Below are 25,223 nucleotides of genomic sequence, written 5' to 3'. Positions count from 1 at the left end.
GTGGGTTAGTCCTTGCCTCCAGAATTACTGAATTGAAGCTCTCTGATATACCATTTTCTACTGCTTCACATGCTCTACCTTCCTTATAAAATGCTCTGCTCCAACTCTCTGGGTTCCTTTCCATGAGGTGGTCGTAAGCACCCCCATTCATTTCTTTGAGTTCCTCCATTGTCTCAAGAAAAGATGACTCTGTGGTTGACATTGAAGCTGCCCAAAAATGTCTCTTGTAATCAATCCCATTGTACACCTTTTTAAAGTTGACATACACATGTCTGGCACACTGCCTATGCTCAACTAATGGCAACTTCTCCTATAGAGCCTCTACTAAGCCCTACATTCATACAAAAAACTATAAAGATACAAAAAAAGACTAACCATATATAAAAGAGTAAACAAACAAAAAAGAGTAAACATACCTTATGCTGACCAGAAATAACTGTCAGCCCTTCACCTAACTCTAAGCCAAGGCCTTCCACAAGCAACTTAATAAACCACTCCCAATTGTCCTTGTTTTCAACATCAATCACAACCCAGGCTATTGGATATACCTGGTTGTTCCCATCCCTACCTATTGCAATGAGTAACTCCCCTTTGCATTGCCCTTTTAGAAAACAACCATCTAGTCCAATGACTCTCCTGCAACCCCTAATCCACCCATCCTTTATAGCCTTAAAACATACATAGAATCTTTTGAAAACACTACTACCATCTTCTTTGATATCAACTCCAACCTTTGCTATAATACCAGGGTTTGATCTGATGATCTCTCCTCCATATTCCCATATACGAGCATAATGCTCTGATAACTTTCCAGTTAAAATCTCATGTGCTTTCTTCTTAGCCCTATAGCATTGTCTCTTAGACACAATGCATAAAAAATTATTCTTTCATCTCCCTGCTTTCATTTTTGGTCTAATACACAATTTTTTCAAGAACTATTTGGCTATCCAGTCAGGATTAACCAATGTGGCATGCTTGTACACCCTAACACAAGTATGCTTATTATTAAGTCCCTTAATTTGAAATGATTTCTCTTTGTTCATCCAAGATGCCCATAACTTGAAGTTACATCTCCTTGTACTAGAAGATTTGGTCACCTCAATTGGATAACCATTGTGAACTGCATAGTTAGTCAGGTAGAACCTTAACTCAGTTTGATTAGCATACTTTTCACCTAAATGTGGTTTCATTTTCTTCCAATGAAAAGAAGGGTCATGAACACTATATTTGGTTGGTTTTTGATCAACCTCATCCTCGTCATCTTCACTTTCATTATCAGACTGACCTTCTTCTCTAATGACTTCATCATCAACATTTTCCCATTTATTTTAAACAGGAACATTGTAGAAATCATAAAGAAAGGCATCAAAAGGTACCTCCAACTATGGAAAAGTGGTGTGTTCATTTGCATCATAGTCACCCAATTCATCATCGACAACAAATGCCCTTTCTGATTCATTATATGATTCTGACTCTAATTCACTTTCTTCAAAATCAGAGTCGTAATATGGCCCCTTTTCCATTTCATCGGACGGTTGTGCTCTCCTTATCTTAGGTCGTGGGTTCCTCATGGTAAGATTTCACCTTTCTTCGTAGTTACAGACGATAGTAACCCTAGTTAATGAGGGTAGAAACTTTTTCTCCTTTTTTTTTTGCGTAGGATGATAAATGAGGGGGGTGACATGTTAAATTAGGGGAAAAGGGGTGACATGGACGATGCCACGAAGACGTATTTGATGGGTTTTATGCATAAGAAACATTCCTATGTGCTCATACAAACCCTAATGCTTGGATCTAGGTTTCACTATTGAACATGCTTTGATTCCAAAACTTACAAACCCTAATCTAGCATATAAACAACATAACTAACATATAGAATCAGATCTAGATGTTTACCTCTTCAATTGTTGGCTTAGATCTTGTATATCTTCTTCTTTTGAGCCTAGAGTCACAAATGCAACTCCTCTAATGGTTCACAAACCCTACAAGCAAGAAGGCAATAAGAGAGAGAGGGAGAGGGAGGCTAGAATTCGGCCTAGGGTACTCTTGGAATCAAGTGGTAGCCAAATACAAAATAATTTCACATATATACATAATAACATCCTATTTATACCAAATACAAAAGTTTCACAATCATATATCACATTTACAACAAACATACATACATTCACATACACACAATAACATCCTACTTATAACAAATACATATAATTTCTACCAAATACTAATATACCACATATACATCAAACACACATACATTGGAATATATATACCAAATTCACATATATTCAAACAAATACAGAATATACAATCTAATTTTCACATATGACAATTTTCACATAATTTCACATATAAATACAACTTGAAGCTATACAACTAATTGCAATTCAATAACCACAAACAAAAAATTGAATAACTTGCTTCTAATCCAAAACAACACCACCAAAAACAAGAATATGAACAATTTATTATCATTCAATCACTACATAAAGCTACAAATCGAAATTCATACAAAATAAAAATGAAATCATCAAAATACTTACCTTTCTTCAAGAAATAGAGGTAGAAATTGATCCCAAAGCTTTAACCACACCTAGAGACACTTGCTTGGAACAATGTGGGGAGAAATTTGCTTGGAAGAAGCAGATTGAAGAGGAAATCGGCGAGATGGTGAAGGAAATTGGAAGCAAACAGAAAGGAAAATGAAGAAGGGAGGTTACCTGCGTGCGTTTTTTTTATCTGGCAATAGCGGCGACACCAGGGGCTTTACCGGCGACAATGAGTAATAGCGGCGACAAACTGGAGGAAAGGGTACCGCGTCATTTTTAGCGGACTATTAGCGGCGACTTTTTTTAACCTTTAGCGGCGACATTTGTGTCACCGGTATTAGGTTAGACAGGATAAAACACCACACCCGTTGGATTGGATATCTCATCGAACGGTTGAGATGCAATAGAGGGGGAAAGTGCGGATTTGGGTGACAACCCTTTAGCGACGACACTATTACCGGCGACAAGGGGCTTTACCGGCGACTTTAGATAAAGTCGCCGGTAAAGCCTCTTGTCGCCGGTAATAGTGTCGCCGCTAAAGAGTATATTTCTTGTAGTGTATTTTGATTCCAAATGTTTAGTTTATACATGCTACCATTAGACAAACCATGTCCATAAACTATTTTGATTCCAAATGTTTAGTTTATAGATGCTGCATTATAGGAAATAACTAACTATGATCAATGGATGTGATCATGACAGATTCTAGAAAAAGTTAGTTTTTTCTATACCAAATTAAATTAACTGTTGCCTTCAAATCTCCTACCAAAACTTAAAACGTTCACAAGTTCATCTAAAAATAGTAAAAGTATTTATAATTTCAGAAAGTGAGAAAACATATATCAGAAATCATAATATTTACCTCGGTAAAGCATCAAGATATTCAAGAATTTGCTTAACGTATGCTGACTTGCTGCTTACTACCGACAAAACAATGATCGACAAATATTGTGTCTACAGTTGAGCAATACTACCAAAACTTATTTATAATACTAAATTCATAAGTGAAATCAAAAATAAAAAAGAAGAAGAATTCAGAACTTGAATAAAAAATAAGAGAACTCGGATTTTAAATCAAACCTCGATAATAAAGGAGGCTCCTCGATCAAGGTGGGTTGGAAGTCTGGAACGTTGCATTTACCAATAGATTCAATAATATCGCATGCTTATACATTGAAGCGACGTTGCATTTACCTATACATCGGCCCTCATAGATCACTATGGATTTATTTTCCTTACTGCATATAAAATTTTCCCAAATAAAATATGAACCTACAAAAGACCTAGAAAATCTGATGCCCCTCAGCCCACTGCTGCCCTGGCCATGGCCCAGCTTGCCCATCCCTTGGGCCGGCCCTGACACCACGTCACAACAAACCCACATTGGACGTCACGCATGGGTTAGCCTTCCATACCAGTTAGCCTTAAGGATCATTCATAACATTTATTTTTCACGAATCGTATAAAAAGTGAGCTAATATCATAAATGATTAAATATCAATTAAGTCTAACAAATTATTCTTTCAAATTGGTTACTAATAAGCACTTTTTTGTTGCATAGTTGGTGATTCAAATTCGATAGTATCTTTACGTTTATGAAATTTTCAGGTAGAACTAATTTTGGTAACTAATAACTGTAATCTTCTTCTTTTTTTTTTTGAATTTTAATTTTTTAATATTGTTTCATTTTTGCAAGTGTAAAACCCGTATATTACACGGATTGATTAAAGAAAATAAAATATTAAAATTTAAATAATAAGTATTTTTTAAAATAAAATTTTAAAATAAGAAATGAATAAACATATTAATTGCAATTTATTATAATAATTATTATATTTGATACTTTGTATATATAAGTATAAGATTATTTGGTTTTTTAATTTTAAAAATTAAAAAAACCATAAATTGATATGTGAATATTATTTATTTAAAAAATATTAAAAAATGACAAGTGTCAAAACTCATTAGAGATTGACATATGACAAAAGTATCTTTATTTATTACTAGTTGTGAGACCCGTATATTATACGGGTTGATTAAAACAAAATGTTAAGTACGAATGATTAAATAGAAATTTTATTTGAATTTGAAATTGAAATAAGTGAAAATTATGAGAAAAAAAAACATGCAAAAAATAAATAAATTAAAATTATGTGTTTAGTGTGTACTAAACGGGTTAATTATAACAAAATGTTAAACATAAAAGTTTAAACTGTAAATTTATTTGAAATTGAATTTGAAATTTAAAATTTGAAATTAATAGTCATTATGTAGGTTTAATTTATGGAAAGTAAATTAATGATATATTGAAAATGAAAACTAAAGTAATGACAAGTGGAAAATAAATATATCTCAAATTATGATAAAATGACATGTGACTAATTTTATGAGAGAATGACATGTGACAAAGTCATTTTCATTTATTATGGTAGATAGTAAAAATTGTTTTGCTCATGATGTGTATAAATTGGTTAATTATTTTAACAAGGAGATTTTATTTGTATTACAATCATTATTGTTGTAAAATTTAAAATGAAATAACTCCCATATATATGCTTTTCATGCCACCGACATAAAACCCTCCCCATATTGATAAGATTCATAAAGCAAATTAGTGAAAAAAGATAAAGCAGAGAGTTTGCAAGTCACGTATCGAATACATTTATAATTATATAAACCATGAAGAGGCTAACTTGATCTACATCAAACATTGTTTATTCATTTTTAATGCCCTTAGCAAAAGCAAAGTGAATGCGATAAAGCGGAGACTAAACAAGGCAAGTATCGAATAAAAAAGATCAACCTGTTTACACTATATATAAACCATGAGGAAGTTAAATGTGTGTACATCATATTTTATAAATCCATATATACTTATTCTTCATTCAAATGGCAGACTCATCAATCCCTCCTTGTCCTCCACATGCTTTAGCGCAAACACAAGAAGACCTAAAGTACTTATATGCATCAAATACTAATGTTTCTAACTTTGTCTCTGTGAAGCTTTCCAGTGATCGCAATTATCATCTTTGGGAGACACAGATGTTTTGCCTCCTGGAGACTTACAATCTGCATGGCATTGTAGACGCCACATTTATCCATCCAAGAACTTTGAACCCGGAGATCGAGAAACAATATAACAGTCTTGTCAAAGGTTGGATCTTTGGTTCAATCAGTGAAGAGCTACTTGGCACTGTTGTCGATCTTGGTTCAGCAAAAGAGGTTTGGGAGAAGCTGAAATCGTTCTATGATCCAGTTTTGATAATTTCTCATCAAGGTACATATCTAACAAACTAGAATCGATACTTATGACTTTACATTTATAAATTATCTACAACAATTTTGAATATATTATAAATACTCTTAGCCTTATATACATAATGAGTCATTCTACATTCCTACTCATCCAAAGGGCCTGCACCTAACATCTATGGCATTATTACATATAAAAATTATTTACAACACAAGTTGCTCTCTCATGAACTACTATCTAAACGCTTTTAATTTCTTTTGTTTTGCTTCGCGGAAGCCTAATCCATGAACTAAGAAGAAATTGACTAGAAAGATGAAAAAAACAATTATATACTTCTTTATGGATAGAAAATTCTAGAGAACGTGGGAAACAAAAGAAGTGAGACTCTTTTTGCAACTCATCTCCCAGATGCGCATCTATATACTGTATGTGGTTAATTTAGAATCTTTTCCTTATTCATAGAAACAGTCCCTCAGCTTATGGTTAATACACCATTTAACTACACTATCCTCCTTGGCATTCAAACAAAGTCCAACCAGATGTCTAATACTAGAAATTCACACACAACTACACAAGTATAGCCAAAAAACACCTTGTCCTCCTCGAACTTGAAAACGTGGACAAGCAATCCTTACTAAATGCCTTTCAAGTTGGACTAGTGTTTTTCACACTCAAATGAATGTCAATAAGCCAACCCTAATCTTCCTTCATATCTACTACATACTAAATTTAGAATCTTTGTACTCTTGCTGTGACCAACGCTCCAACTGAACTATGGATTCACGAACTCGGTACACACATTCCTTCCTTCCATGATCCATAAACTATTTTTCTTCACTAAGATAACAAGGAAGACACTTTATTTTCACATCTAAAACCTTCATGTTACATCAAACAAACATGGTAAGAAACAACCAATAAAGAACAAAACCATTTCGTTCCACCTTGAGGTAAAGCCTCATAAATGAACCTGACCAATAAAGAACATCACACTACAATGAAATGAACCTGACCAATAAAGAACACAACCATTTCGTTCCACCTTGAGGCAAAGCCTCAGAAACTTCCCATGTTAAAAAAAGTACTGTTAGTATGTTCGCATATATGGTTTAGGCGCAAGGCCCTTAGGGTTTAGGTTAGGTCAAAGGAAACTTATGTATCTTTATCTATATGAGGTTTAACTCTCACTATTAATCAAAAAAAGTCATTATCTTACATGGTATCAGAGCTCTAGGTGGAAACCCTACTGCAGACCACAACTCGCGATCGCTGCCCTCTACCTCCGACGGCCTTCTCTATTAGTCGTCAAAGGTGCCTTGATTTGGTTCAAGTTTTTTTTTTTTTTTTTTTTTTTTTTTTTTTTTTTTTCCATTTCATCTTTCTCCTCCTAAATAGTAATACAACCATCGGCCCCAAACCAACTCCCCTTCCTTGGCTTCTCTTACTGCCTCCGATCCTTTTATCTCCTCGTCAGATGACCTTTACTTCTCTGCCTCATCCTGGGATGGCCCCTCTCCATGACTGTACTCTTCCGATGTTGTTGCTGCATCCCTCCTTTGACATCTTCTCTGTCGGGAAGCCTCTGATTTGCAGTCACCTCTCTCCTTATTAACACTACAGTCACCGATATTGCCGACATAGGTTCTGTCCGCTGCAGCCCAAACTCTCTTTCTTTTTCGCTGCCTTTCTCCGGACTCATCGACCATCGGATACATGAACGTCGTCACCACCATCAACTATCTTCTTCTTCTACAACAGAACCGCCTTTGGCCGCCGATTTTACTCTGTTCTTCTTCGACGAGTAGCTGCTGTTAGCCGCCATCGTTAGAGCTCTGCCACCGTCACCTCCGTTTCCGCTGTCTACATCTATCCTTATTATGTTTTTTCTTTTTTCTATTTCTCCGGTTTAATCATCTCCACCTGATCAAACTGTAGGGGATATTGGTATGTTAGCATCAAGGGTTTAGGCCCAAGGCCCTGCCCTTAGGCTTTAGGTTAGGATAAGGGCGCCATATGTATCCCTATTTATATGAGGTTTAACCCTCACTATTAATGAAGAAAGTCATTATCTTAAAAGAACAAATCTACCTTTCCCATGGTTAGGGAAAATACCATGATTTGGGACTAACTACCTTTCCAATGGCTACAAAAAAAGCCCACGGTTGGGGATCGGGTTTTCCATGATTGTGTAAAACTTCCCATGGTTTTCGGAATGGAAATGCCATGTTTCTTCTTTCATAGACATCTCAGGTGTGTAGGAAGAATACCTACAGTTGTTGGAATGTAATTCAGAACCCCATAAATAAAACTCATAGCTATGTGTCTTCCATCTTACTTCGTTCGTCTCATAGGCTGCTTATCATGCTCATAATAACTCACCTCTTGGACAAACACCGATGCTGATACCCTTTTATACCATCAACATATCCAAAAATGCCTCTTTCTTTGCTAGAGATTCCAACTTTTCTTCATTAGCATGGAAATAGGCAATACAATTAATAAATTTAAGACCTACATAATTGGTCGATTTCATGACCAAACCTCAAAGGGATTCTTACACTCGATAGTCTTCATCGATGACCAATCCCACAAAATAATAGATTGTGTTGACCACCCTAGTCCATAATGCTAACCAACCCGATGCTTAAGAGGAAACGCCTATCATTTTCAAAAGATATTAGGTCTATGCTCACAAAAACAAGTTTTATTTAAGAGTGTATTGACCATGTTTTGTCTTGTAATGTTGTTTTCCATATAAAGTTCTTCAAACTCATTTGAGTAAAATTCCATCCTGTTTTCGATTAGTTGTAGCCACTTGGCTAACTTGTTTGATTTTCTACAAAAATCTTCCAACCTTCAAATTTCTCAAAGACTATATCCACAGTTTTCATCAAGAAAACCAACTATACTCTATAATAGAGAGAAATACCTTTCACATCCTAAATATGGCTTATGGGAGGGACTCCACTTGTCCAAATGTAAATTATAAGGGTTCCCCTAACCTGTGAAAGAATTTAGTGAAAACAAGCCTATTTTTCTAACAGTACACGTAATGTTCACAAATTCCAACTTCACTACTTTCTTGTTCTTCGGAACATGTCTTACCTATGTGAGTGTTCTTACAATTTCACCATGAATCTGGATGTTGATTGACTTGATGCTAGTCTTCTTACATTAATCTTTAGTTTCCATGAATACGTTACGTGCATAAATTCTTTTATATGTAACAAACCATGCCCGATTTAGTTATACATGAAAGGAACACCAAAAATTGAGTACTGATTTGAAGATTGTAATCCACAATCGTAAGATGATAATTGTTTCTTAAATTGAGGTCATCGGTTACCACATTCATATAGAACATAATTCCTTTATTCTTAGGACAATCCTATTTCCAATGCTCATTCCTGCTATACTTGTGACAACCATCTCGCGGTTGGACTTTTTATCAGGATATCTTGATCTACCCCTCATTTGCTTTTTTTTTTTTCTGTTCCCAATTTTGACACATATACGATTTGAACTTCACCACATAAGACACAACTATTTGATCTATACCAAACAATGTTGGCGATTTTAGTGTTATCGGACATTTTATGTAATAGGAACTTACATGTGAGCTAAGAGGCTTATTGTTTGTACTCTATATTATATGTTTGGTGAATGCGGAATGCATGCTTATATAAGATCGAATTATAAATCGGTACGACCAAAAGATGGTGGTCTTAGGGAAATTTGAATTAGTTTCAGTATGGAAAAGCAAATTTTAGTGGGTGATTATGGTAATATTGAAAAATCTTGTCAGTTTTGTAAACCATTGATTATTCCATTAAATTTGAGATTCTCGTAACTAATTTGGAAGACAACAACCCTAATCTGTCATGTATATGTACGACCTCTCTTTTGAGCCGTAGATAGAATCCTTCTCCAGAATTATATGGCGATTTGGCTTGTGTTTCTTTGCCTACATACACAAGTGCCCTTTTGGATTATCGATCTCCTATAACCAAAGCATAGTGTGAAGTTACACAATCCATTAGGAATCCGTTTCTCCACCATCACCCTAATATTCTAATATCCCCCAACAAACAACACCCAATTCCTTGTGCCTCAACTCTTGAGAACGTAAACATGGTCTCCCCTCATCTAATGTAACACTGTCTTGGTCAACTGCAAATAAGTTTACTAAGATCTCAAATGAAGGTGGCAATTAATGATAGTAGAAGGGTGATGTTCATGTCCCTGTCATTTTTGTAATTCATTTAAAATAAAAAAAATCTATTATGATTAAATTAAGCTCATAATCCTTTATTTTAAGAGAAAACAAGTATTGCTTATAAACTTGTTTGCCAAACATGCCTAATTCATATCTAAATGGACCTTTTCTTCTGTTTTGTAACCATACCAAAATGGTAGCGAGCAATAATATACAACATAAGACTCCAAGTGAGTAATCATGCGAAGGATATAGATTATATTTAAGGATCATAGATGTTTCTTTATATCATGTAATCCATTAGTTTAGTAAGTTTACTTTTTTACTCTTTATGTAACGTTTTTATAACGAATTTCTAAAAAAGGTTGTTAATTAATTATGTCATTTAACTGAAATTTCAAAATGGCATACACATTCAGCTAAAGACATAGATAGAGTTCCAACAGAAAGAGAAACAGAAGAAGCAGATATTGTTTCAGCAGAAACAGAAGCTCAAAACAAAGATAGGGTTCCAACAGAAACAACAAAAGATATAGATATGGATTCACTAGAAACAGAAACAGACGACAAAGACAATGTTCCAATTGAGACAAAAATAGAAGAAAAAGAAACACTTCGAACAGAAACAAAACCTCAAGACGACATAATTTTAACAGATATACAAATAAAAGTTGAAGACCCAAAAACCGAAGGCAAAAACAAGATCACACGCAACAAAGAGTTGCTTAAGGCTATTGTGCAAGGGAGATGGTGGGAAGTAGAATCAACACTAAAAGAAGATAAAGCCGCAGCCACAGAGGCAATAAACAGTGATGGCAACACCGTGCTTCATATAGCCGTTGGAATAGGTCGTAATTTTCTCGTCAGTGAAATATTATCTTTAATCAAACACGGAAAATTACTTAAAATGATAAATTTAGATGGAAGCACTGCCCTTCACATTGCAGCAATCGTTGGCAACACAGAAGCAGCAATGACCTTGATTAAAAATGACAGACGTTTGTTGGAAATTCCAGACCATAAAGGTGAAATACCTTTGGAGAAAGCGTATGAAAATATGCATCTTGACACCATCGAATATTTGTTGAAAGCTATGGATGATGATGGAAAACCCAAGAAACAATCTTCTACTTTAGAGGATTCTGTTAACCCTGGTGTGAAAGTAGGCGTTAACCTTCTTGTTAATGCTGTTTCTGCAAAGCAGTATGGTGCGTACCCAATATATATATCCCAGAAATACGATGATCCAAAGACTTACATCTTTAAATGTTCACAGTTTTTCAAATATGCTTGCAGATTTAGCAACAAAGTTAGTCAAAAAGTTTCCAAAATTTGCTGTGGAAAATGATAATGTACTGCTGGCAATAGCTAAAACTTTTCCCATGGGGCTGGACTACTGGGAAACACTTATATATCCAAGTAAGTTTCTAATATACTAGAGATATATATTTAATATATAGTCTCTTTGTTATTATTTTTTTTTATGGTTTTAGTTTCCTCTTTCAGTTAAGGATGATATCTTCGAAAGGATAGTAAGGAGAAGTTGGAAATTTGTTGAAATATTAGAAGATTACTATGAAGCTGTAACGGAACTCATACATGATATACCTGATGACATAATTCTTATTATACCACTCGTACTACTTTTCATCTTTGGAGGTGAGCTATTTATAACCCGTAGATACAGTTTAAAAAATAATCATATATTTGAACTTGAAAAGTATATCGTATTTTTCTAATAAAAGTTTTGTGCTTGTACAGGTCCAGTATTGATGTTTATTTCGATCTATCGATTCATTCGCCTCCTCATATTGATAGTTTATTTCCCATTATTTATGTTTTATTTCCTCTTGTGGAACGTTGCTACAAAAGTAGGTAAGAGAATATGGAGCTAATCCAATGCCAATTGAGTTTTAGATATAAATCTAATATGTTTACAGGATATACTTCTAAAATAAGTTTATATATATTAACTTGCAGTTGCACCCATTAAGCATATCCATAAGAAAAAGAAGGAATGGGAAGAAGGAAAAGAAGTTCTAAAATTAGTATGTGATGAAATAGACAAGTCGGAGTTCCCTGATGCTCATCCTCGCTATTACACAAACCCGATTCTTGAGGCTGCACGTCAAAATGCTTATGAGGTTGTTGCTGAGATTTTAATGAGATCCCCTGAAGCAATTCGGTATAAAGATAAAAGTGGGTATGACATCATACAGTTAGCAGTAATACACCGTTCAGAAAAAATCTACAACCTTATCGATATCCTTGGGGAGCGTAGGAGTGTTTATAGAATGATCGAAGATTCTTCTAAGAATAATATGTTGCACTTGGTTGGAAGATTAGCTCCTTCGCATAAACTAAAGCTGAGAACTGGTGCAGCATTACAACTACAAAGAGAGCTTCAATGGCGTGAGGTACATCCTTTAATGAATTGTAGGATTTTCTTTCTTGTTGTATGGTGCATAAACCAACTGAATTAATTCTACACAGGAAGTACAGAAGCTCGTGTTTCCATCATACATTACCAGAGAAAATATTTTTATGGAGACACCTGATATGGTGTTCACAAAGGAACATGCCAACTTGGTAAAGGAGGGGGAAAAGTGGATGAAAGCCGTAGCAGAATCATGCAGCATCACTGCAGCACTAATTACAACAATTGTATTTGCGGCAGCAATTACCGTACCAGGTGGAAACGATCAAACTATAGGCACACCGTTGTTTACAGGCAAGATTCCGTTCGCGGTCTTTGCTTTATCAGACGCCATCTCACTATTTGCATCAAGTACATCATTATTAATGTTCTTGTCCATTCTCACTGGACGTTTTTCCGAGCAAGATTTTCTAGTCAGTTTGCCAAGACGATTGATTATTGGTCTTTGTACCTTGATGTTGTCTACAACTACTATGATGGTGGCCTTTGGTGCGACCTTGTATCTGGTATTTTGTCATGGAGAAGCATGGAATATTGCTTTAATATGTGTATTAGCTTCTGTTCCAGTTGCTTCGTTTGGTACTCTTCAAATTCCCCTCATAGTAGATCTGTTTCGGTCGACATACGTACGCACATTTGGAAAGCCAAGCAACCACAATAACATTAGATTTAATCCGGACCACATTCGTTTATTTTTTGGTAAGTGAAATGAATATGCATCTTCAAACCAACAAAGATATAGAGGGGGTTCAAGTGAAATCAAAGCATAATATCGTGTCGAACCTCACGTAGGAGACCCAAGATGACTAAAGCCATTCCATTGATGAAATCCTCATAAGGATGAAAAATAAAGTTGTGAAACATGTAAATTTCGATTTGTAACTCTATTATGTTGGTACTTTGGGGTTCATAATAGTTGTAACTTAATTAAGCGGAGGGTGCAATGTATTTAAATGTTTAAAGAAACTAAGTGTGTGTCTGGTAATGAGAAATAGAATTGAAGTAGAGTATGAAAATGGCGAGAGATAATACGGTAGAGAAAGGGAATTGATTTGAGTCTTTGGTACAACTAAGAATTAACCATAAGAATGTACATGAAGATCAATTCTCTTGTTTGATTGGAGTATTCAATGAAATAAAAATGAATTTTTACCATGTTTATATTTCTCAAAAACAATCTATAATATATGTGTTATAATGTATGCATATGTATATTTGTATATATTGTGTATTTGTTTATATATGTATATGTATGATGCATATATATGTTTATTTATATGCACAAAAGAATGTATGTGTGTATAATGTTATGATTTAATTAGGCAAGCCTCAAAATTACAACGCTATGTTTATAAAAAACAAGAATGTACGTGTGTGTAATGTTATGACTTAATTTGGATTCCTAATTTAAATAGAAATCTTTATTCCTAGGTAATGTGTATTTGTAACAGAAAGTGTATCTATATATGTTATAATTTTTCAGGAAATGATGTCAATATGGTTTTTGTTTTTGTACACCATAGTTGTTGTTATAGGTCGTGGACATAAGGGTGATGGAGCTAAGGACACTACTAGAAAAACAGCCTTTTACGACGCTCATTGCGCGTCGTAAAACGCTCAGACGACGCACAAATGCGCGTCAAGGAAGGCCCTGTCATAAAGAGAGACGACGCGCATTTACGACGCGCGGTTATGACACGCATTGCGTATCAAGGAAGGCCCTGTCATAAAGGAAGATGACACGCATTTGCGTGTCGTAACCTTACGACGCGCGTGTTTATGATACACAATGCGTATCAAGGAAGCCCCTGCCAAGAAAGGCCATGTCATAAATGAAGACGACACACATTTTTGCGTATCGTAATTTTAAATTTGCATTTTATGTCTCATAATAGAAAATAAAATATCATATACAAAAAATACAATACATTGCACAAAAGTTAATGTAATACAAATAATCATTCCAACAGTAGACAAATGTAACATTTCAACATTTTTTATATAATTAACTAAATTATTAGCCAAATTTCCTAAAATACCAACATACTTTTCTATGAAGAGCATTAACACTATTTTTTCCATCAAAAACTTCAAAACCTGCATAATTAAATTAATGTGTAATCAGCTACAAAAATTTGTGTGAGCATATGGATAATTCTCTATAAACACCACATAGAGGTATATAAGTGAAGTCAGAAGTCAGAACTGTAAGTAAGGCTAAAGATGCAACAACTCACCTTGAAAAAGTTGACTGATAACACTCTGGAACCGTTCTTGCATCATTAGAAGAGGAGCAGGGGAAAGATAGGAATTGAGGACAAAATGATGTCGTTCCTGTTTCAGGGAAAATACCACCAGTTGGACTGATAAGGTAACAGAAGGTCCGTAAATATGAATTTTTAAAACAAAAAATGATTAGTTTTTAACATTTTTTTTTATAGAAATCCACACGTGTCGATTTTGTCTCCAATCACCATGTAATAATTGTTACTTATATGGTGCATTAAGATACAAAAATTGATTTCTTTTCTATAGGACTTTAGAAATGTTATAGAAAAGTTGTATTCAACTACAAATCATTCTAAAAGTTCGTATCACAAGAATGATTAGAAACAAATGTGAGTGTCATATTGTGAGATATTTTTATCCAATTTTGTTATGTTTTCTGGTTAATAATTTAGTGTGTCAAATCTTTCAGGTATTTATACATATATGCATTAAGAAGACTGAAATAAACATAAAAAAATCTTAATGTTATAATGTATTACCCACCATATACTACACCATGTACCATTGATTGAAATTCACTTGTAAGAAACTACCCTGAAGCAGCAATCTACAAATACAAACATTTAATAACATAAATAGAATAGAGATTCTTCATTTTACTAAATTTATAAAATATATATTCTTTTACCTTATTTACAAGCATGTGTACTTGTTCTTTGTACATCTCCTTCGAGTTTACAATATTAGCACAAATCTCTCCCAGCAACATACAAGCAAAATTACCATGAAACCAATCAGTTATTTCGTTTGTTACTAACATACAACAAACTAGTGATAATAAAATAAGTAAACAAACAAAATAAGATATAACTACCAAGATGGTACTAGTTATATGAAAATGCCAAAACTACCCTTAATCAATCAAGGGTGAAAAGGTAATTTTACCTCCTCATCTCTTTCACCCATCAACTACAGTACATCAGAGTGCCTTTGTCTTAATGCTTCTAGTTCTGCTTTTAGGCCAGACAACATACACTTTTGACCATAATTTTTCACACTGCACCAAAATAAGCATATGAGATGAAAGGGTAATATAGACATTTATCGTCCAAAATGTATAACATAATGAAAAAAAAAGGAAACTCTACCTCCTCTATCAATTTAACCAACGCCTCAGCAAGAGAGTCGTGAATGGATTCCATGGATGCCTGAATGCTACAAATTAATACAAAACCCTTGATTTCATTGTTGTCCCTATTTTTCACCAATCTTACCTGTATGCATGAAAAGAGAATTTGTAAAAAACTCTAATGAAACTCATTACCCAACAATATTGACTAGGATCAAAATCAGCAGTATGAAGAACGAAAAATTATTTTGATCAACCGCAAACCAAACAAGAGGATTCAGTGCAAAGATTTCATTTAATGAGATGAGAAAATTTATTAAATGAAAAGAATATCATATTGAAGGGTATCACGAACTTGCTCGTTATAAATCTCAATTATTTGAACAGGGACATCATATTGAAGGGTATCCTTCCTTTGTTCAGCAATAAAAAACAGAGACATTATAAATATTTTGCATGAGATACAATCTTGTATAATTTATAGAAATGAGAAAGCTAGTTCAAATAAAATTCTGACCTGATAAGCTAGTTCTCTGCAACAAATCTCACCCAAGACACAAAGAGTAAGACATGGGTGAAAATTAACATTTTCAAATTGTTGGAGGGTTACAAATGAAAATCTGACATGATAAGCTAGTTCTCTGGTGTGGCAAAGGACAAGTGCAACAACTTGACCTGCTACAGGATCGATTTACTGTAGTGTAGAGAGAACGAAAACATCAGTTTTCCCCATTCCAGACTTGGCTTGATAGATGACATCCATTCCTAAGATAGCCTGTGGTATGCACATGAATGGCCGCCTTGACACAAAAACATGTAATCAATATGGTTATAATTTTTTTTATATAATCTATATAGATACAAGCTTACCTTTATGATGGTTATTAGGACATGAATTGCCACCTTGACACAAAGAAATAGCTTTCAAGTCCCTCCACAAACTGTAATCTAGTTAACAGAGAATCATTGATGCATCGTGGTGCACCTGATACACATATGATATACCTAAGCATTAGCTTGCTCAAAAGTATTTAATATCTACTACTCCCTCATGTGAAAAAATTAAAAGATGTAAATATGAGACAGATGCAAAAAACACACATACTTGGTTTCAGGGATAATCTATTCTTGGGTTTCTTAACCACGCATAAAAATATTCTTTAACATCATTTATGCAAAACAACAGTTAATAAAAATGGTTCATGCCTTGGAAAGGGGTTGCGATGGTTATCCACTTATTCACATACTTTCCAGGAGAAACAACATGATTGTGAGTCCTAATTTGCCTCAAATTAAAGAGAAACAAAGAGACAATAAGTACCTCATCAGCACCATTGGTTATTTTTTATCCAACAACAAGTGATAACATCTGCAAGCCCCTAAAATGAAACCTAAATCATAACGATCCTCTGTAAAAAAAGATAGAAATAGATATAGTAGATATATAATTGAAACCCTCCCCGACTAGAAAAATTACCTCTCCATGCCCTAAAATGATTGAAAATGATAGTGAAGCGAGTACTCTATGACTACATTCATAATCATCACGGAAGATTAAGGTATCCATAAAATATGAAACGGAAAGGTCATTTTTTACAGAAAACTCGCAAATCAGATGACGAATCTAACAAACACAGGAAGGAGAAGTGTGGTGAACCAGAGAGAAGACGAAGGGTGGTGGGTGCCTGGGTGGTTGTCGAGCAGTATGGGGTAGAGAGAAAGAGAGAGAGAGAGAGAGAGAGAGAGACTTGCAGATTAAGACCATGGCGGATGAGGCATTTTATCAAACACGTTGCGTGCATCATCGATTCTTCCCCAATTACTGTATAAGTCGGTTTCCCGATTTCTATTTCTCTTTCTCCCATTCCAGTGTTCGACTTTCTGTTGCTGTGATAGAGAGTTTCCTTCCGTCGCTGGGATTTGAGTATAGTAGTATTAGCATAGGTAGGCGATGTTAGAGGTGGGAGAGGATGGTGGTGGGCAACAGGCGAACTGTTTAGAGTTAAAGAGGAAGTGATAGTATGTCCAAAGAGCAGCGGAGAAGGGAAAGTCATCCGTGTTGGTGAAGGATTTTTTGGAAACCGATGAGATGTGAAAAAGAGAGGATTCAGCGGAGGGTGAAGAAGCAGCCGACTGAGGTGGTGGCTCATACGGTGATGGGGTGAGGACGCAAAGTCGGCATCGGACGATGGCTGTCGAGTCAATAGGTGAAGATAATGATTGATCGTTATTACGATTTAAGTGAGATATGCAAAGCCTTGGGAGATCTCTGTGAAATCACAGGTTGGGTTTTAGGTTAGAGAGAGAGAAAGGAAGACGAAGACCTAGGTTTCTTTCTTGTTGATTGGAAGCGGAGGGAGTTTTAATTTTTTACATAGGGGGGTTTTTAATTTTTGGGGATTTCATTTCCCGCTCAAAACGCGTGTTTCATTAAAAAATATAAAGCGACATCCTTACATGACACACATTTCACAATAGGCGCCCTCCGTATTTCTTTTTTTTTCTTTTCTAACACTAATTTCAGGGCACGCACAAATACGCGTCCTCTATCTTTCAAATTTTATAAGAGATGACATTTATTTTAGGATGCGTGTTTTTGCGTATCGTAAATCACTGCGCGTCATTGTTTGCGCGTCATTAAAGGCTGTTTTTCTAGTAGTGGGACCCATCTTCCCGAGGTGGTAGAGGTGTTGGTCATCATGAGCAGGACCGCAAGTTTTATTATAAAATTTTTATTTACTATTTTTATTCAATTGTTATAAATTAAATACCATTTCTAATAATTTTTAGTTATATTTGTAACTGAGCAATGCAGGAAAGTCCGTGGAAAAGCCAAAAATATTAAGCTTGAAAGAACGCTCTTACAGAATAAGGGTAAATGATTTACATGAATTATGATAGGGATATGACATATGATCCCGTAGGAGAGCCGAAATACATGTTTGCACGAGAAGTTGATGTGGCTAATGGTTGCTTTTGGTAAATGGACTTGGAAAAAAGTTTCCACTGTGCTAAAGGAAACAGTAAAACAACATTTAGGGGTAAATTATTTTTATAACAATATTTTATATGGTTAATTATGTCTATATTTTAATTTGTTTGTTTGTTTTTTTTTTGGAGACAAAGTTTGATTTGGGGTGGATGTCCCGAGATCCAGACATTGCTATATTGTTAGAGAGTTTTGAGGCAACATTGTTAAAAGGTTATCGAGAGTGTAAAGCTGATACAAAAGAATATTTTTTTGGAAGTCGGAGAGTTTGAGGATATCCTGAGAACATTAGTCACGACCCCCATAAGATACAGATTTTGATAATTGGAGGAAAACAGTTGAGTATTTCCAAACGGACGAACACAAAGCTACTTCAGAAAGGAACAAGCAAGTTTGTGCAATGCAAACGACCGTGAATCGTGGGGGGTCGAGCTCATATAACAATAATTGCTATAAGATGGTAACGTACGGTACATGTGATTATTTATTTAAAATCTAATCTAATTTTTAATGTTAAACAAACCTTAAGAGAGTGAAAACGTTTCGCGAGGCTCATACTGATAGGAATGGTGTATTTGTTAGTGTCGAGGCTGAACAACAATACACATGTATTTACATGGATTATGATAGGGATATGACATATGTTCTCGTAGGAATGCCGAAAGACATGTTCGCACGAGAAGTTGATGTGGCAGATGGTCCCTTTTGATAAACGGAGTTGGAAAAAGTTTCCACTGTGCTAAAGGAAACAGTAAAACAACATTTAGGGTTATTTAATTATAATTTTATCATCTAATTAAGTGTTTATTTATACTTAATTGTTAATCAATTTTGGGAAATACAAAATCGGTTAGTGGAAGAGCTCTTAGAACAAACGCAAGGGCCAGAAGGTGAAACAGTGTTAACACCCGCTCATGTAACATCCCAATTTCAAGACCAAAATTTACATTTTTAATATACCAATTTAGAAAACATTTATAAGAAAACATCGTTAAGTCATATCATTTCATAAAAGCCTAATCTCTTGTCTTAGAATCATATCATAAAAATAGTAACAATGTCAGAGTACAATCCCAAGAAATCTTGTAGTGCGGAAATCCTGCGTGTGTGTGATGTGCTGCTATTGCGCCGGATCCTTCCCCTTCACTGAAGAGGTACCTGAAACAAAATTGAAAATTGTAAGCACGAAGCTTAGTGAGTTCCCCCATCATACCACATACCATATAATCACATAACATACATACTGTCGGGCAATTCTGGGGTACCCGACCTACCCAGTCCGGTCATTCTGGGGTGCTGACCTACCCATGTCAAGCCATTCTGGGGTGCTGACCTACCCGTGTTAAGCCATTTTGGGGTGATGACCTACCCTTCGATCCTAATAGCCGAACCCCAGGGAGTATTTCACCCCGCACCATTACTACCGTATATATCATAACATAAACATACTGTCAGGCATATCTGGGGTGCCTAACCTACCCTTCGGTCCTAACAAATGAACTTGGGGACTAGTTCCCTCATACTACCACTATCACATATAACACAACATGGTAACACATAAACATATCATGTAGTAGCAAACCAGACAATTATCACAAAGGCAATCATGTCAACCATAATCAACTACTAGTGGGCCGGCCTTGGTGCCTTAGACCCACTTCTATTGGAAGGTAACTCACCTTAATGTCGTGTAGTGTCTGTACTGTCCTCGGTGTGCAAATCGTTTCTCCTCGACTCCTTAATCCCTACACGACATCTCTCCTAAGTTATCAATTCGTACTTGTAACCCTTACAAGGTTCACTAAAATCCAAGTCAAAGTCAAAGTCCAAACCCTGGTCAAAGTCAACATCTGGTTGACCAGACTCGCCGAGTTGGTCTACCAACTCGTTGAGTCTCCACGTCCGCAGAATGCTACAATCCCGTCCCTACTCGTCGATTCTAGAAAGAGATCGACGAGTTCACCTTCAACATCACATTGGGCTATCTTCATCCGACTCGCCAAGTTCATCCTTGAACCCGTCGAGTTCATCTTCATCCGTATGAAGGTATTCAGTCGATGACTCACCGAATTCTCCTTGAACTCGTCGAGTCTGTCTTCATGTGGTTGGGATATTGCCTTGAACTCGTTGAGTCTGTTCATATACTCGCCGAGTTCCATGATTTCCAGCTCCCTAATGAGCCTAAACAACTAGGGACCTCAAATCTTATCATCTGGTCCATAAATAGAGAGGGTTTGGTGGAAAATATACCCCGAATCACCAAGTCCCAAGAACGACTCGCCGAGTCCATCTTTGTTCATAAATAAAGAGGGTATGATGGGTCTTAACACATTAAAATGTAACGCTCCGATTCTCAGGTATTGATTTATATAAGAATATTCTTGATTTCAAGGTCTACTCGACGAGTTAGTTGCCCTACTCGTCGAGTAGCAGCGGATTGGTCAGCTTGTTTTAAGTGACCTACTCGCCGAGTCCAAGAAGGGACTCGACGAGTAGGAGCTGGAGGATGAAACCCTAATTTATGGGGTTTGCACGTTATTAAAGGATCACTTATTCCCCCTTAGCCTCTTTTACTTCCTCCCTTGAATTTAGAAACCCTAATTTGTGCTTTCCCTCTATTTTTGTTTGCTTCTTATCTTGAAAGAAGATTCTTGGAGTAAAGAGCTTGGAGTTCAAGAAGTTTGAAGCAAGGGGTTGTTGTAGATCCGAATTCTTCTCTATCTTGGCATCGTTTTGAAGGTAACAAGTTGTTACCTTGACTCTCCTTTGGTTGGATCTCTTCATTTATGGGTTTAGAGCCCTTTTTGGGGGTTTTGTGGTGGTTCTTTGATTTGGGTCAAGATCTGAGGTTGCAACCTCAGATCTGGACTCCTTTAGCCTCTCTTTTTCATTAAGTTTCAATCTTTGTCAAGCTATGACCTTTCCCTTACCTTAAGCCACTCCTTTAGCTTGTTTTGGATCATTATCATCTTGCATGCACGTAAAGTTTGCAACTTTATGTGATAATCATGCCCTAGGAGCTTAGATCTGCAATATGGAGCCATTACATGGCTTTGAAAGCAACTGTATGGATGAAGGATTGAAGGGACTCGGCGAGTCGCATGGTCGACTCGGCGAGTCATATGAAGATGGTTCTGGACTCGACGGGTTGGATGTGTTGGGTTTTGAGCATTCTAACACTCTTAAGTGTACATGCAACCCTAAATACCTTGGATCTATGTTTTCTCTATTATACATGCAAATATGATATTTCCAACGTATTAATCTTACAACTAGCATGCATTTAACATAAAAATATAATATACTAGTTAGCACGACATACCTTTTGACGGAGATTGAATTCTTGGTGTATTTGGCCTTAAAGAGCTTAGCCCCAATAGTGTGGAAGCCTCAAATGGAATCACAACACACCATGGACAAAGGATGAACTTGAGAGAGAATTTCATGCACACAAAAGACACCATGAACTCTAAAAAGATACAAGTGGCGATTTTGGGCAATGAAGTATCTATTTATATGTGGGATTTCTAAGGTCATGGATATAACCCAAATCCATACCCATGGGTTTTATGATCCATGGTTCATGTGGCCCAACTCTTTATGTATCCATACATAAACTTGGTCCAACATGGATCATAAGCCCAACACATATAAATGTAACTAATTATCATCATTAGTCCCCATAGATTTAATTAGTCTCTTTCGACCACTAAATTAATTCCAAATTAATTCTTGATCAATACTAATTAAAACATATGATTTCATATTAATATATTATTACTTATAATATATTAATAAACCATAAATAACCTTCTCTCAAAAGTCCATCCTAACAAATTGTCCTGATGATATGCAACCCAAATGGACCATGCTACTCTCGAGTCGAGTACATACCAATAATAGTTATGGGCTTAGACACCTAATCCAACAGTCTCCCACTTGGATAAGTCTAAAACTATTATTCAAGTATGACTCCAAGATCCCGACTAGCAATCGTAGCTCTTAAAGCCGCTGTCAAACTCTGAACAAATCAAATGACGTGTCCATTAGATAAGGGATTATATATTCCTCCATTCTATAAATCATATGGACTGAGACATGGATTATAATCATTCTCTCAGTCCATTTGTTGTTTCCTGATTTCCGATTTATGACGACTGACTAATTGAACAAATCAAATCAGTCCAGGCCCGGCCGAGCACTTATGTTTGTCATCACCAAATCATCGAGGGCCCACAACTATCACTTTTATCCCGAAGATAAAAGGAATGGATAAACTTCAACTCATATGGCTTGTTCTACTACTTGTTGAATCATACACAAATGCACGTTTTATAACATCGAGTTACCGAATGTGTTTTCGTGCAATCAATGTACAACCAACTCATAGTAACAACTCAGATCTCTAGGTTTGAAGAATATAAGATATTATCGCCTCATGATAACTCGTGATAAAATCCATGAAGTGATTCCAATGAGCGCGGGTTGAATCCAATACTCAGAACTTATGAGCACTCATGAGTGTTATAGCCCTTTGTCCAACATCTTAGACCTCTACAAGCCAACCCATGACAATCTTGATTCATATCTACTTCCAACATATGGCCGACTGTGGATGGTTTGAATAACTTAGTCATTCCGGAAGAACAACCTAGTTATTCTAGAAGTCAAAACATGCAAAATGAAACACAAGAATAATTGAATCTAATATGGTATCAAAACCTATGAACATAAATAAATCACCTTTTATTTATCACCATATGATTACACATTATTCATTGTATACTGTTTCAGCTATCAACTTTATTCTTGAATTAAAACACTAGTTGTCCCATGCTCCGAGCATGTACATTATGTTTTCTAAACACAAGTCATGACACACGCCAAGTATGCATACTATGTTTGTCTATGATCTTTACTTTGTGAATTAGATCAATTGAACATAACTCCAATGATCCTCTTTTCACAGCCCCAAATCCTTACTCCAAATGCGAGAATTCCAAATTCATGCCATTTACTAAAATCTGTTAGATTCTGAACTTATATGCATTGATCCTCTTGTAATGATTATGCACAAAGTCACAAAGACTTGACAACAAACATTACAGAGCATTCCAAAGGAGATCAACTCCTTGGAAACATCCTTCTTGCATTAAGTTTCCTAATCTTACACAGATTGAATAATTTCTAACTTTGAAACATTTCCATATTCCATTTTGACTATCACTTCTGAACAAGAGTTGCCTCCTTACAGATTATGTCAATATGGTCCTTCCAGAATTATCACTATACTTCCAACTGAACTTGAGCAACCAATCTTTGGTAAACCTTAGATTGTCCTCGACAATTGTTTAATCCTTTTAGTCATATCCAATTCTAGACCTTTTCCCTTGTTAATGCCCCAGTCATTTGGAAAATTTTAGAAAGGATGAATATAGCACATGTAATCGATCCTATATCCGAAGCATACGGGATACGATTTATGATGTCTCACATAAAGACTAAACCAGTCTTTTGCTATAATATTTCTATTTCAATTTTCCAAGTTCTCATAATTTCAGATTATGAAAAGGGATGCCGTAATCATAATCGAATTTGAGAACGCAAATAATAGACCCATATACATAATTTCCTTATGTTGAGCCATTCCAACATGAAATTCATATATATATATATATATATATATATATATATATATATATATATATATATATCCTTGACTAAATACGATTAAAACCTCAATCTAAGCTTTTAGATTTGAGATGAAGTATAATTTCCTTTCCTTTAGTTATAGCAAAACAACTTTTTCCCAATTGAAACCTTTTGTTTTCTATAATTAACATTGCTAACTTGCAATACTTATCATAATTATCATGCTCCCACTAACATGATGATTATTAGCATAACACTTATGCTCCCACTAGCTTTGACATGTACTCAGAAATTAGCTGGACTTCTAGAAATCAATACTTTATTGACTTTCTTACCAAAGTTCAGATTTCTGATACTAGATTGCTTTGATAAAACTTTATCAATATCATACACCTTATCTTAGATAGCTTACAGGTGTGTCTAAACAATTTTAAGAACTATGAAAAGGGATGCCGTAATCATAGTCTCGATTGTTTAGACCTTTGCTACTTCTCACAAGTCCATGTTAGTGTGCCAATTAACCACACACGCTCCACTAACGACTTTCAGAATGCAAATATCACAATTGCTATCTAGCTAAAATCTAATTAGTGAAAGGGTTTCCTCACCATCATTTTCATGAATCGGAGAGAAACCTTATGACACTTAGATTTAATGGTGTATGTGTTCTTATCCATGTGAATTGTCAAAACCATAGTCACAATACAGGGATAATGAAAAATCCAAACTCATATGGACTGAACTTCAATCTTAATTTCTTGCCATCTGG

At 35.4% G+C, this 25,223-nt stretch overlaps 2 protein-coding genes across 2 annotated transcripts; one reads left to right on the top strand and one right to left on the bottom strand.

Annotated features, from left to right (window-relative positions):
* Positions 1-310: 310 nt before the first annotated feature.
* LOC145064104 (uncharacterized) lies at positions 311-1,571 on the bottom strand. The gene is made up of 4 exons (XM_079011618.1): positions 1,421-1,571; positions 963-1,300; positions 417-857; positions 311-331 (listed from the first exon to the last, which is right to left on the bottom strand). Exons 1-4 carry the CDS (start codon positions 1,569-1,571, stop codon positions 311-313), a joined length of 951 nt encoding a protein of 316 aa, XP_078867744.1.
* Positions 1,572-5,418: 3,847 nt separating this feature from the next.
* Positions 5,419-13,573, top strand: LOC145063518 (uncharacterized). The gene is made up of 7 exons (XM_079011117.1): positions 5,419-5,826; positions 10,438-11,226; positions 11,315-11,437; positions 11,525-11,677; positions 11,780-11,893; positions 11,999-12,435; positions 12,512-13,573. The coding sequence occupies exons 1-7, from the start codon at positions 5,439-5,441 to the stop codon at positions 13,160-13,162; spliced, it is 2,655 nt and encodes an 884-aa protein (XP_078867243.1). The 5' UTR covers positions 5,419-5,438; the 3' UTR covers positions 13,163-13,573.
* The last annotated feature ends 11,650 nt before the right edge of the window (positions 13,574-25,223 follow it).

This window comes from Lactuca serriola, chromosome 7, assembly GCF_051521515.1.
Source record: "Lactuca serriola cultivar US96UC23 chromosome 7, Lser_US96UC23_V15, whole genome shotgun sequence".
NCBI lineage: Eukaryota > Viridiplantae > Streptophyta > Magnoliopsida > Asterales > Asteraceae > Lactuca > Lactuca serriola.
The sequence above is the reverse complement of the archived record's forward strand: the minus strand, read 5'-3'. Positions and strand labels throughout refer to the sequence as shown.

Bases quoted from the DNA above. Each gene is read 5' to 3' on its own strand.
- LOC145064104 (XM_079011618.1), bottom strand. From the start codon at position 1,571: ATGAGGAACCCACGACCTAAGATAAGGAGAGCACAACCGTCCGATGAA. The intron at 1,301-1,420 runs GTGACTATGATG...TTGATGATGAAG, and splicing joins TGTTGTCGATGATGAATTGG to TCATTAGAGAAGAAGGTCAG. The intron at 858-962 runs GTTAATCCTGAC...ATTGTGTCTAAG, and splicing joins TGTACAAGCATGCCACATTG to AGACAATGCTATAGGGCTAA.
- LOC145063518 (XM_079011117.1), top strand. From the start codon at position 5,439: ATGGCAGACTCATCAATCCCTCCTTGTCCTCCACATGCTTTAGCGCAA. The intron at 11,438-11,524 runs GTAAGTTTCTAA...TTCCTCTTTCAG, and splicing joins GGAAACACTTATATATCCAA to TTAAGGATGATATCTTCGAA. The intron at 11,894-11,998 runs GTAAGAGAATAT...ATTAACTTGCAG, and splicing joins GAACGTTGCTACAAAAGTAG to TTGCACCCATTAAGCATATC.